The following is a 14,578-nucleotide window of genomic DNA, read 5'->3' on the forward strand; positions in this document are numbered from 1 at the left end:
TTTTTGGGTAACCCTCACATTGTTATCACAAGTTATATTTATTTTAAATACTTCAAAATATATATATATATATATATATATATATATATATATATATATATATATATATATATATATATATATATATATATATATATATATATATATATAACTCCCCCATAATATCTGGTATGCAAGTATCATCTTTGGGACAGTGATTTTTTTTACTCGATATTTACTTTTAAAAAATATCCAGCTTAACTGTTTTTTTACTTATACTATCAATTTTTTTGTTTTACTAATTTTTATATAATAAATATATTATAATATCAAGTGGGGACTTAAAATAAATGCGCGTCCCGTACCAGAACCCGTGCAAACGCACGGGTTAGTTACTAGTTTATAATCACAAACACAAGCAGCAAAATCAATGGAAAGAGCATCCCTCTTAAAAATATTATAGTTACAAACACAAGCAGCAAAACCATTTCAAAGATGGACTTGAATCGTCTACCACAATTTTCTCAAAAAGCATTTTATTTCTTTAATTTTTCCCTGCACATTTTATTTCTTTGTTGTAGAAGGATAAATGTAGAAGAGGATCCATGTCCTCCAAAGATCAGTGTTTATGTGTTATAGTAACATTTTCAAAGTTCAAACAAAATCCAAACATGCTGATAAACAGGGCAATTTGAGATTAAACAACTCTCAAACATAAAAAATTAAACAATAGATCGATGCAACTTTCACTGCTGACAATCATTGCAATTTAAGACTAGACAACTTTCAAGTATCAATAAAAAAAATATTACGATAGACAAACTAAACAGCTTTCAAGTATCAATAAAAAATTAAACAATAGATCCTTCCATGCAACTTTCCCAGTTTGCCACCAGTTAAATAGAAATTTATTAAATTAATATCTTTCTCTAGTTGTCACCAGTTAAATAAAAATTTATTTAATTAATATCTTTCTCTAGTTGTAAACATCTTAGACAGAGTTACATGCTCAATGAGGATCCAGAGTTCTTTCTGCATTCTGATAGCATATCCAAGTAAAACTGGCACCTGCTTATCTCACTTCCATAATTGTTCAGGCACTGCAACGACAATAACAAGATCCTCATCAGCACAAGCAAAAAATTACACTAAGAAATGCACAATGAACATGAGGGATACTTGATTTATAACAATTGATTCGATGCAAATATAAAGATTTCATTCACATCCACATCATTCAAAGTGTAAAATAAATCTTTTAAGGTATCTGATTGATATGTTATTTCGACACATATATTCAAATGTTAAACAGAAGATTAAATATTTACTAAAAACTATTGATTAATTTAAACAAAAGGTGTTATCAGGAAATAACAGAACTAGGGAAACAACGTACATCCTGGAAAGCCTTTGATTGAATATTGCATGCATCACCACCAAAAGAGTTGGCAGTTGGTGCAGGGGCAGCAGCCGCAGCCTCACTAACTACAGTTTCATGTTGAATAGTGCGAGGACCCATAACAGCGTCCACAGCCCTGTGTGCCACTGCACTTCCACCGCCAAAAGCCATACCTGCAAAATATATGAAATTTAGTACCAAACAAGAACATGAATATTGATATGGATCCATATGACAAAAACAACTTTTGTTTTGCTTTACATACCTTGAGCTATGGTTGAACCAATACCACTAAGCATAGATCCACCGCCGCTCTGAACATTAGCTGGAGGAGGAGCATGGTTGGCTGCACAAAAATATTGAGACAGTGTTATTAAAAAAAACGAGTACCCCCAATATCTTGTTTGGACAACAAAGAATTGTATCTTCTTAAAACTATGCTGTTTTAACAAAGTTTGTCATGCTCTTGTATTGCTTACCTGGAGCGGGGCGAGCTGGTGCAGCACGTGGAGTAGGACGAGCAGATCTTCCTACAATAAGAAACAATTCAATAGGATCACATAATTTGGAAAAAGTAGAAGGCAGAGTAAAGGTGGGTTAATCATTAACTCACTCGAGGTCTTATACAAACAATTCACCAAATGATGATTCCTATTGATCTAACCAACCATAATAGTTTCACTAATAAAAATATAGCAATATTAATGGCCATATAGTATTTCACCAATATATGACATAGGTTTTATGGACCCAATTGAATAGGGTTTACATAAACAAGTCTAGAGAGTGAGTTGATGATCAATTTTTATAGGTTGGGCTAAATATAATTTCAGACTCCATTCAACCCAGCACACGGCCCTAAATATGTGTGCGTGCGCACGGGAGAGGTTAGGTTAGAAGCTCATATGAGCTTCTGGTAATTTCACAACCAATCTAACCCAACCTATAGCCCTAAATCAACCTAATAAATTCATGTGTGGGTTATGTAGGCTTTGTTTGCGGATCGACCTGAACCACGGAACAACCAAAGTAAAAAGCAATTACCAGACAAAAAATCAAAACTTTTCTCATAACATGAGGCGAGAAACAGCTAAAATAACAGCAAAGAATGGATCAAATATTTTGCAAATAAAGCTAAAAGGAACAAAATCCACAATTTTTTTACCAATTTAACAAAAGGCAAAAGCATAAAAAATAAAAACCCTAGCTACGAAGAGGCATGATGGGCGAAATTACAGCATAACAATGGTAGAGAAGACTATTGTGAAGATAACAGGAAACAAGAAAGAAAATGCTAAGAGCAGATTTAAGATCGGAACATTACCACCGGAGCTACGGCGAGCCATGGATGAAGTTTTAGAGCAGAGAAGCGAAAGAGGGCAAAGGGGATTTTAGGTGGCAGAAATGATCTCGGCTTATGTATATGCCAAGTATTTGGGGAAGATGTTATCAGCTTATAATAATATATAGGGGTGCCAAAACGGTGGGAATTTTGACCGGTCACCCTCACATATTCCTTAATTTCACTATAATACCCATAAATATATTTTTTTATTATTGACAATATTATACTGCCTTCGTTCTTGAACCCTGCTTCTAGGGGTGGCAAAACGGGCCGCCCGCCCCGCCCGCCGCCCGCCCCGCCATATGCCCGCAAAAAAACGAGCGGGGCGGGCATGCCCGCCAAGTAAAATGGGCATAAAAGTCATGCCCGCCCCGCCAAGATGGCGGGTTGGCGGGCGGCGGGCTTACCCGCCTATTTTTATTTATATTTTTTTAATAGATTAATAGGTTTTTTTACCTTTTAATTAAACTTTTCACTTGTTTTTTAAAACAATTTTTTATAAAAGCAACTTTTTAACAAACTTACTTAAAAAAATATTACATATATTTATAAATAAATATATAAAATAAACCATCAAGAATTAAAATTACTAGAATTAACTAAAAAAAGAGTGAGTTTTGGAGGAGAGGCGGGTTTTGGCGGGCGGCGGGCTTTGGCGGGGCGGGTATGGCGGGCGGCGGGTTTTTGCGGGGCGAGCTTTGGCGAGCGGCGGGCCTAAAATCCCAACCCAACCCGCCATTTTTTGGCGGGTGGCGGGCCGGCCCCGCGGGCCACGGCCCGTTTTGCCACCCCTACCTGCTTCTTTCCAATCCTTTACTTTCAATATTTCTCATCATGACTGAATGCTCGCAATTCATTCAACTAGCAATTTCAAGATTCGATGGTCTCTACGACCATTGTGTAAGTATTAGATGCAATTTTTTTTTTGCTATTCGCACCGGTGTCGACCCACCACAGGTGGGCCACTAATCCGGCTCGTGCGGAGAGGCACGCGCACTTTAAGAGGGGAGAATTAAGAATGATGGAATATTTCTCGTTTTAACGTCAATTTTTTATTAAATAATTTTGTCGGAATCGATGTTGTTATTCTTTTCGTTTCAAAATTAGTGTTGTTTAAAAATTTTACATATAAAATAAGAAATGTTATTATACTGTCATAAGATATTGCACTTTTACTATATTAACATATTAGCATTATAAATATAAGAGTAATAATTAAGGAACACAATTGGAAAATTTGTAATTATTATTGTAAATGACATTTATTTTAAAACAAATTTTGTTTGCTAAAACAACACTCATTTTGAAACGAAGACAATATTATGTTCTTGGTTTAGAAATTAAAGTGCAGAATTTTAAAGTGTTGAAAGTAAAATAACACACAAGAATCCGGGGTCTCCTTTGAAATTGCATGGAAGTTGTTATCATTTTATTTTGATACTCTGTCTAAATTTGATTTGTGTGTAATTTGGTCTATCGCTTATTTGCAATTTATTTGTAATTTTTTTGGCTTAATTGCAGTTTTGGTCCCCCTATTATTCTTTTTTTGAGTTTTGGTCCCCCTATTTTAAAATCCGGAATTTTAGTCCCTCTATTTTAGATTTTAGAGGATTTTGGTCCCCCTGCAAATCCGAAGGCAATTTTTAATGAAACAAACCTCACATTGATGACATATTTAACATAAATCTTAAATAAAAATAGTTTTTTTTGAACATATCACTGTTGAATTGACATTGACACGTCATTAATGTGAGCATCATTTCATTTAAAATTGCCTTCGAATTTGCAGGGGATCAAAATCCTCAAAAAACTAAAATATAGGGACTAAAATTCCGGATTTTAAAATAGGGGAGCAAAACTAAAAAAAAGAATAATAGGGGGACCAAAACTGCAATTAAGCCAGTTTTTTTTATAACAATGGGGCCGAAGCCCAGCATATTTGTTGTGAATTCAATACCAAGAACAAAGTATAATGCAAGGGAAGAATAAAGGACAAGGAAGAAGAGGAACACAAGAATTGGTTATAACTGCTATTCTTTTACTTTCTCTTAGAAACCAAGATTACAAGTTTACAAGAATAACAAATAACCCCTCTCACCTTAAATTAGGATTTGCAGCTTAGCAATGATGAGAGACTAGTATGTTATTTATAATAAAACCTAACATACTAACTAATGGGCTTTTTCCACAAGGCCCATTACACAAGCCAGCTTAATAAACAAGCTAACTTAACAAATTAGGGTTTAAACACTAAAACCTAATTTAACATGCTAACAACCCTAGCATCTTCGACATCTGCATGCTAGACCTATCTTCGACTACAACATGCACACTTCGACACCAGCATGTGAACAACCTTTGACTTCATGCTTAACTCTGTCGAACCAAGAAGCTACCCTTCGACCATACTAGAGTTCGATTCAATATCTCACAAATCTCCACCTTGGATCTAACTCTACAACATCAAAGGAACAAACTAGCTTTCTTCATGCAGCATTATCAACTGCATATAGTGGAAAAACTTGCAGCTCGGCAATGTCTTGGTGATCATATCAGAAGCATTGTCTTCAGTCGAAACTTCCAGCACTTGGACTTCTCCACGCTCAATTACTCCTCTGACGAAATGCAGCCTCACATCAATGTGCTTAGTTCGCTCATGATAGGCTTAATTCTTCGACAGGTGTATTGCACTCTGACTATCACATTTAACAGTGATACTTCGACCTTGAAGTTTCAGCTCCTTTACAAAACCTTCAAGCCACAATGCTTCTTTCACAGCTTCAGTTAAGGCAATATACTCCGCTTCAGTGGTTGATAGAGCAACAACCTTTTGAAGTTTTGCTTTCCAACTAATTATTGTGCCAAACATAGTGAAAACATATCCAGAAATAGATTTTCTGGAATCCATACAACCTGCATAATTAGAGTCGACATATCCTTCGATTACTGCTTTACTATCTTCACCTAAGGCTCCACCATAAATTAGGACTCTATTCAGAGACCCATTTATGTACCTTAAAATCCACTTCAATGCTTTCCAATGAGCCTTTCCAGGATTCGCCATGTACCTGCTTACAAGACTTACTGCGTATGCTATGTCGGGTCTAGTACAGACCATAGCATACATCAAAGAACCGACTATATTAGCATATGGGATGCTATTCATATAGGCTCTTTCGACATCAGTACTGGGACACTGATCAATACTCAGCCTGAATTGAGGGTTTGTTGGAGTCACAACTGACTTCGAATTCGACATACCAAACTTTTCGAGAATCTTCTGTAGATATGCCTCTTGAGATAAGCATAACTTCGACTTCTTTCTATCTCTTCGAATGTCAATTCCAAGAATCCTAGAAGCAACTCCCAGATCCTTCATATCGAACTCCTTATTGAGTTCAGCCTTCACCCTTATTACATCTTCAACATTGTTTCTTGCTATGAGAATATCATCCACATAAAGCAACAAAATAACAAATGAATTACCAGGTCGAAATCTGAAGTAAACACAGTGGTCGAACTGACTTCTAATGAAACTTATGCGTGTCATGAACTTGTCGAATCTCCTATTCCACTGTCGAGGAGATTGTTTCAGCCCATATAAAGATCTCTTTAGCTTGCACACATAATCTTCCTTCCCCTTTTCGACATACCCTTCAGGTTGCCTCATCAGGATTGTTTCATCTAGATCACCATACAAGAACGCAGTCTTCACATCCATCTGTTCCAGTTCAAGGTTGAACTGTGCTACCATGGCAAGCAACATTCGAATGGACCTATGATTCACAACAGGAGAGAACACATCATTGAAGTCGACACCTTCTTTCTGAGTGAAACCCCTTGCAACTAACCTTGCCTTGTATCTTTTCGACGTCACTCCTTCAATTCCTTCCTTAACTTTGAAAATCCATTTACAGCTGACTAACCTTGCCCCAACAGGTTTCTTGATCAGTTCCCAAGTGTGATTATCATGGAGAGATTTCATATCATCATTCATGGCCTTCAACCATTCAATCTTATTTCGACTCCTCATAACTTCCTTGTAGTCTCTAGGTTCTTCGTCTAGAACCTCACTTGCAGAGATTAAGGCATAAGCTATAAGATATGCATACCCAAGTCTATGAGGTGCCTTGATGACTCTTCTCGACCTATCTCTCGACAATAGGTAGTCATCGTCAGTTTCCTCAACTTCCTCAACATCTTCTGTTTCTTCTTCGACTTCATCAGGGATATGCAATTCAGCATCAACATGCTCCACCTCAACAGGAATCTCTACCTGTTCCAGCTCTTCGTCAGATGTTTCTATACTTTGACCAACATCATCAGTTTTCTTAAAAGCCATTTCAGCTTCATTGAAAACTACATCTCGACTGGTGATACACCTCCTGTGACCTGGCTCTAGGCACCATAGCCTATAAGCTTTGACTCCTTCAGGGTATCCCATGAACATGCATTTTAGAGCTCTAGGTTCGACCTTGTCTTGCCTAATATGAGCATATGCTACGCGGCAAAATACTCTCAGTTTGTTGAGATTTGGTGGATGTCCCGACCAAACTTCTTCAGGTGTCTTCATATCTAACGCTGTCGAAGGACATCTGTTTATCAGATATGTTGCTGTCGAAACAGCCTCAGCCCAGAACACCTTCTTTAATCCCGCACTAGTCAACATACATCTGACTCTCTCTAAAATAGTTCGATTAAACCTTTCAACCAAACCATTTTGTTATGGAGTACCTGCAGTAGTTCTATGCCTTGCAATACCAGAGGCAGCACAAAAGCTGTCGAATGCCTCATTGCAAAATTCAAGGCCATTGTCGGTTCTCAACCTCTTGACCTTTCTCCCAGTCTGATTTTCAACCAGAGTCTTCCAACTTTTGAAATTCTCAAAAGTTTCATCCTTAGTCTTCTGGATGAATACCCATAATTTTCTGGAATAATCATCTACTATGGATAGAAAATATCTTGCTCCTGAATGTGATGGACACCTTGCAGGCCCCCAAAGATCAGCATGGTTGTAATCAAGGGATCCATGTGTTCTATGTTTGCCTTTGTTGAACTTCACTCTGCAATATTTTCCAAGTACACAGGGTTCACAAAATTTCAGCTTCTCGACTTTGTCTCCACCAAGCAGATTTCGTTTCCCTAATTCGACCAGACCCCTTTCACTGACATGGCCCAATCTCATGTGCCAGATTTCTGTCTTCGACAAAGGTTTCGTGGATACAACATTTGTCGAACCACTTACAACTTCAGCCTCAAGGGTATACAAGCCTTATTTCTTCACGCCTCTCAAGACTTCCTTCGACCCCTTCATGACTCTTAGGATACTTTTCTCTCCTTGGAAAACATATCCTTTCTTGTCGAATTCACCAAGAGAAAGTAGATTTCTCTTCAAATCAGGAACATACCTGACTTCAGTCAACAACCTTATTGACTCATCATGGAGCTTGAACCTTACAGATCCAACACCTGCAATCTTGCAAGCCTTGTTGTTTCCCAGCAATACTGATCCACCATCTTGATCACATAATTCCTTGAACAAGTCTTTGTTTGGAGTCATGTGCCAAGTGCAACCTGAATCCATAATCCACTCTTTTCTCGAGTCACTGCTTGAAACCACAAGAACATCAGATGATTCGAAATCATCTTGAACAATGGCTGCATTGCCATTATCCTTACCTCCATGATCTTTCAAGCGTTCAGGGCACACCTTTCTTGGGTGACCCTCCTTCTTACAATGATAGCATCGAATGCCAGATGCTTCGCCACTGTAAGACTTTGACTGGCTTTTGCCCTTCTTGTCGAACTTACCATTCTTTCGCAAGAATTTTCCTTTAACGGCCAAACCTTCACCAACAGTCGAAGGTTTATGCTCCTTTCGTTCATTCAAGTCCTTAGAATACAAGGCTGATTGAACTTCTTCAAACGTCAGGGACTCCCTTCCATACAAGAGAGTTTCTTTGAAGTGAGCATGTGATCGAGGCAAAGAACACAATAGTAACAACGCTTGATCTTCATCATCGATCTTCACATCAATATTTTCAAGATCAAGAATCAGCTTGTTGAACATATCCAACTGCTCAGCCAACACTTTGTCTTCAATCATCTTGAATGAATACAAAGCTTGCTTCAGGTAGAGTCGATTTACCAGCGATTTGGTCATGTACAAACTTTCAAGTTTCACCCATAACCCTGATGCCGTCGTCTCCTTTGATACCTGCCTGAGAACCTTATCATAGTCGTCTTCTCCGCCGCCGTTAATGCAGCATTCATGGCTGCCTCTCCCTTCAACGCTTCCAAACAACCCTGCTGAACCAGTAGGGCTTTCATCTTCAAGCGCCACAGACCGAAATCATTCACTCCGGTGAACTTTTCAATCTCATACTTTGTTGACGGCATCTTCTCCATGCTCACCGCACCAATTTGTTGTGAATTCAATACCAAGAACAAAGTATAATGCAAGGGAAGAATAAAGGACAAGGAAGAAGAGGAACACAAGAATTGGTTATAACTGTTATTCTTTTACTTTCTCTTAGAAACCAAGATTACAAGTTTACAAGAATAACAAATAACCCCTCTCACCCTAAATTAGGATTTGCAGCTTAGCAATGATGAGAGACTAGTATGTTATTTATAATAAAACCTAACATACTAACTAATGGGCTTTTTCCACAAGGCCCATTACACAAGCCAGCTTAATAAACAAGCTAACTTAACAAATTAGGGTTTAAACACTAAAACCTAATTTAACATGCTAACAACCCTAGCATCTTCGACATCTGCATGCTAGACCTATCTTCGACTACAGCATGCACACTTCGACACCAGCATGTGAACAACCTTCGACTTCATGCTTAACTCTGTCGAACTGTCGAACCAAGAAGCTACCCTTCGACCATACTAGAGTTCGATCCAATATCTCACAATATTCATTTGTAATTTGTTTATAAGTTCATTTGTAATTTGTTTATAAGTTGTTGATCATTTCATTTATTTGTCTAGACATGTACATTGAGATACCCTACATTTAATGTATTAGATTTGGACCCATGATAATGTATTTTTCAGCATTTGCAATTTGATGTAAGTCAGAATGTTGAATGTAGCTTTAATCACAAGTTAGAATAATTAAATCAATGTTTTTGTAAAGATTGAATTGAATCAAACATTTGTTTGGAAGTTTAAAATTAAATTAAGCCACCTCGATTCGAATCAAGAAAGTGTGTGATTCAAATCAAAACACTTCTTGACTCAAATCACAAGGTATTTAATTCAAATCATGGAAATCAAAATGTTCTTCAAAACCAATTGTGATTCGAATCATGCTTTAGTATGATTAAATCATAGGCACACAACATAATTGAAATCAAAATAACAAATTATTTACTTTACTATCTTTGATTCAAATTTTTATTTCTTTGATTCAAATCATAACTTCATGATTTGACTCGATTCATTTTGATATTTTCTTCACCTTTTATGTGTCTAATCTCTAGGACCTATTTAAACCTTTTTCTTGATCTCTTTGGAAAAAATATAGAGAGAGGTAGTTGTCAACTAAAAATTGATTGATGATGAGTGTAAATCAATTCAGTTATATTAATTAACCCAAGATATTCACCAAGAACCAAAGACTCTTTATGTCAAGAATCTTGAGAGAAATCATGAGAGTTTTCTTAATTCACAAACACATTATGTCCTTGATTCAACCTTGTAAAAAAGTTTCTAGAATGTTGATGTTGTGAGAGCTCGCAACTGTGTTGTGTAAGAGACTTCTAACTTAGAAAGAAATATTATTTGAGTATTACACTTGATATACAATCAAAGGTATAAACATAGTACAACACATAATACTCTAAGACTTAGGAATTTCTAGAATATACAAGTGCTAAGAAATCTTAAGTTAAGCTTGTGTATTGTTTTGATAGAGTAACCGCTCTTTAGTTGTCAAGGTGCAGTGTTGTAGTTTTCATCAGATCTTCAGCTCCATAAACGGAGGAATATAAGAGAATCGTTGAAGAAGACTTCATGCATAAGGATTATTTTGGAGAAGCGTCATCATAGATGTTGGAAATCTTCCTGATATAGTTAATTCCTGGAAGAAGTCATTTGAAATTGCTTAACTTCAAAAGGAATTATTTGTTCCATCTCTATTGTCTCTGAATTTGGATCTTCACGTAATCAGAAGAAGACAAATTGCTCTCTGATTCTAATAGTGACCTATCAAATTTTCTTAATCCTAGCGCTTTGACTGACTTTATAGTCCGAGTCTTCCGAATCTGGATCTTTAGAGGTTGACTTTCTTTAAATTCCGATATTTATAAGTTAACCTCTTTAGAGTCTGAGTCTTCATAGTCAGGATCTTCAAAGGTTGACTTTCTTTAAACTCCAATCTTCAGAAGTTGACCTCTTCAGAATCTAATCTTCAAGTTCTGATACTTCAGATTCTAGTTCTTTCAGCTTCTCTTTAATGTTCAATTTTGAGTGCTAGAACTTAGTTTCTATCACAAATTTTAGTCTATGGTACTTCACACTTGTGTTGGGTGAGAATATAGATGCAAGTCGGTCTAGAAGGGGGATTGAATAGACCATTTCCGTTTTAGACAAATTTGAAGAAAAAAAAGTTAGGTCCCATGTACGAAATTAGAGTTTTAAGAAGCGCATAAGCAAAACACAAAAACAAGAGAGCTTATAGAAGCACCTCAATGAATTAACATATATGAAATATTTACATGATGCACAATTATGCACTTGATTGCTTCAAGAACATGTCAATTACAAGACTATTGAAATAGATTTTAACAAAGCTAATTCAAAACGCATAGCATATATGTTCTAAAAGACACTGTCAAACACATGATGTTTCAATAAGATCAATACACCATAGACCTAAGCTTATACATAGAACTCTATAAGCAAAGTCTAACTTATATGACATACAATCAATGTGATAATGCACTTTAAAGCAATAGCAAAATGATGAATACTAGAAAACTAAAAGAGGTAAGGGAAGAAGAAAAGATACATAAAGATATATAGTTGTTCAGCTGTCGTCCTTGTATCGCTTACTCCACTCTTTAATGGTGTTAAAAACCATTAAAAAATAATCATGATCTTTAATCTTCAAATCTTTCAACTTTGAAAATTCATTGGATTTCACCACCGTATGGACTTCATCCAAAATAATAGTACTTTCCTTACCATAAAGAATGGCATCCTTAAAGTGCTCAAAGGATCTGGGTAATGAAATCAACAGAAGCAAAGCCTTGTCCTCATCCAAAAGGCACAAGATAATGGCACTCCTAGCCTTATCCAACATCTCGATCTTCTGTACCTGTGTAAACCCTGCAAGCATCAATGTTTCACTCTTCATAGCATCAATACACTTCTCTTGAATTAAAAGAGCTTGCATCTTATTTTTTCACTACTCGAAGTCATTGTTACCAGAAAATTTCTCGAACTCCCATCTAACCATGGTGCTCACTTGTAAACAATACCTCTTTGCTCCACGCTCACCGCACCACTTGTTGTGAATTACGACAAAATTCAATATCAATTTGTGAGGCAAAGAATAGTAGCAACCAAAATAAATGGTCTTCAACAATAATAATTTGTACATAGATAATATAACAGAATAAGGCAAGAAAAAGATGAAGGTTTGTTTACCCAGTTCAATCAAACGATCTACTCTAGGGGAGAGAGCAACTCTCCAATTCACTATACTCAGAAAGTTGTTACAAGAGACTACAAATGAGTTACAAGAAAATATAAGAGATACATATTTATAATAGCAAATACCCAACAAATATAGCCGAAAATCACAATCCAATTAAACATGGATTCATGAAGCGGACCGAAAGAGCCCGAAACATGCAAAACGAGAAACAATCGAAAAAGCCCGAAAACCCGAAATCACTATTCAACCTACATACATTACTATCCACCGTACGGATGACATTATTCATCCATACAACCGACCCTATTCACTGACCTTTTTTTTTCCCGAATTCTGTTCTTTTACTTTTCGTCCAACTTTCTAAAACTTCTGATTTTCGTGGTAAATGCAATCTCCGAAATGTGTTTTCTTTCTCTTCGTCAACAAAAATTTTAAGACACATTACTATTATTATTATTATTATTATTATTATTATTATTATTATTATTATTATTATTATTATTATTTCTCCAATCATAACTTAGTTCCATTCGTTTATAGAATTCGTTGGCGCTTTTGCGTCCTTCACTCTAATTTCACGCATCTAACTTTCACCCATATATTTAGGGAAGGTAATTCTTGTGCCAATTTTTTGGCGAATTTCGCGCCCGGCGTTGGTTCTACCGTCCTTTTTTAATCCATTTCGTTGGGCATTCGGAATAATTTTCTAAAAAATAAGTTAAGTATACATTTCTTTAGATTCTCTTAATCTTTGGGGCTAACTTGCTCCCATTTTTGTACCGGTTTCTTTTGATATATATATATATATATATATATATATATATATATATATATATATATATATATATATATATATATATTTATTTTATGCGAAAATAAAAATTTATTTTATAAATTTAATTTACTACTTCATAAATTATTTATTTTATAAATTTAATTGAATATGTAGTAATAATTATAGTTAATAAAATTAACGTTATTTAATAAAATTTTTTAACGTAATTTTTTTAATTATATATTAACGTTATTAAATTATTTTTTTATTATAAACATATTTAAATAATTATACTGTACAAAAAATAAACGAATTTTAAAATTTTTTAACGATTTATGAGTATTTATTGATTTTAAAAAAATACAAAAGGAAGAAAAATTCCCACGTGGAAAAAAAACTTAAAAAATACGAATTTTCATGTGGAAATTAAAAAAATTTAAAAATTTAAAAAATGTCACGTGTACAACAATTACAAAGTCAGCAGAATTTTTTTGTCCACGTAGGCGAGTCTTGGCAAAAAATATGCCATAGGGGCTTTAATGATGGAAATTTGTTTTTTAAGGTCTGCTTTAAAAAAAATTTAAAGGGGTAAATCAAAACACGCCTATATGACAGGGATAAAAGTCATTTAATACTTATTATTATTATTATTATTATTATTATTATTGTTATTATTGTTGTTATTATTATTATTATTATTATTATTATTATTATTATTATTATTATTGTTATTATTGTTGTTATTGTTATTATTGTTATTATTATTATTGTTATTATTGTTATTATTGTTGTTATTATTATTATTGTTATTATTATTATTGTTATTATTGTTATTATTATTATTGTTATTATTATTATTATTATTATTATTATTATTATTATTATTATTGTTGTTGTTGTTGTTATTATTGTTGTTATTATTATTATTATTATTATTATTATTATTATTGTTATTATTGTTATTATTATTACTAGCGTTCAGACGGGCACTCCCGTGTCCGTCTGCCCGCTTTTTTAATGTGCACAACAGTGAAAAATAAATGTCTGTATAACTTTTAAAGAGGTATTTATAGTGTACGACACATTTAAAAAAAATCAATAGTTAGACACAACATAAATGACTTCGTTTAAAATTGTGTTATGAGCCCTATCTTCTTCCTACATGACCTTAGGACACTAATTCAATAACACATATGTCTCTTCCGAAGTTTGAGTTATACGTCCTGCTAAAAATAATTCATATATAGACAGTATTAGTAGAAGTAAACAAATTTAAGATACCATTGGATGTATGACCTCTAAACATGCTAATAATATTATTACAGTTTGAAAATGGGAAACAAACACATGCATTAAATTGTATTCAAAGACCGGTGCATACAATGCATAATTTATCGCGTGTAA

At 34.8% G+C, this 14,578-nt stretch overlaps 1 protein-coding gene across 1 annotated transcript; it reads right to left on the reverse strand.

Moving 5' to 3' along the window:
* Positions 1 to 763: 763 nt before the first annotated feature.
* On the reverse strand, positions 764 to 2,858 carry LOC131647992 (uncharacterized). The gene is made up of 5 exons (XM_058917796.1): positions 2,703 to 2,858; positions 1,858 to 1,908; positions 1,644 to 1,724; positions 1,376 to 1,551; positions 764 to 1,079 (listed from the first exon to the last, which is right to left on the reverse strand). The coding sequence occupies exons 1-5, from the start codon at positions 2,722 to 2,724 to the stop codon at positions 981 to 983; spliced, it is 429 nt and encodes a 142-aa protein (XP_058773779.1). The 5' UTR covers positions 2,725 to 2,858; the 3' UTR covers positions 764 to 980.
* Positions 2,859 to 14,578: the final 11,720 nt, after the last annotated feature.

Source organism: Vicia villosa, linkage group LG2 (genome assembly GCF_029867415.1).
Source record: "Vicia villosa cultivar HV-30 ecotype Madison, WI linkage group LG2, Vvil1.0, whole genome shotgun sequence".
In the NCBI taxonomy this organism is placed as follows: domain Eukaryota; kingdom Viridiplantae; phylum Streptophyta; class Magnoliopsida; order Fabales; family Fabaceae; genus Vicia; species Vicia villosa.

What these genes read in the sequence shown, in the direction of transcription:
- LOC131647992 (XM_058917796.1), bottom strand. Translation starts at nt 2,724, where the DNA reads ATGGCTCGCCGTAGCTCCGGTG. An exon ending in GGCTCGCCGTAGCTCCGGTG is followed by an intron (nt 1,909 to 2,702) that starts GTAATGTTCCGA and finishes TTCTTATTGTAG; the next exon opens with GAAGATCTGCTCGTCCTACT. An exon ending in ACCAGCTCGCCCCGCTCCAG is followed by an intron (nt 1,725 to 1,857) that starts GTAAGCAATACA and finishes ATTTTTGTGCAG; the next exon opens with CCAACCATGCTCCTCCTCCA.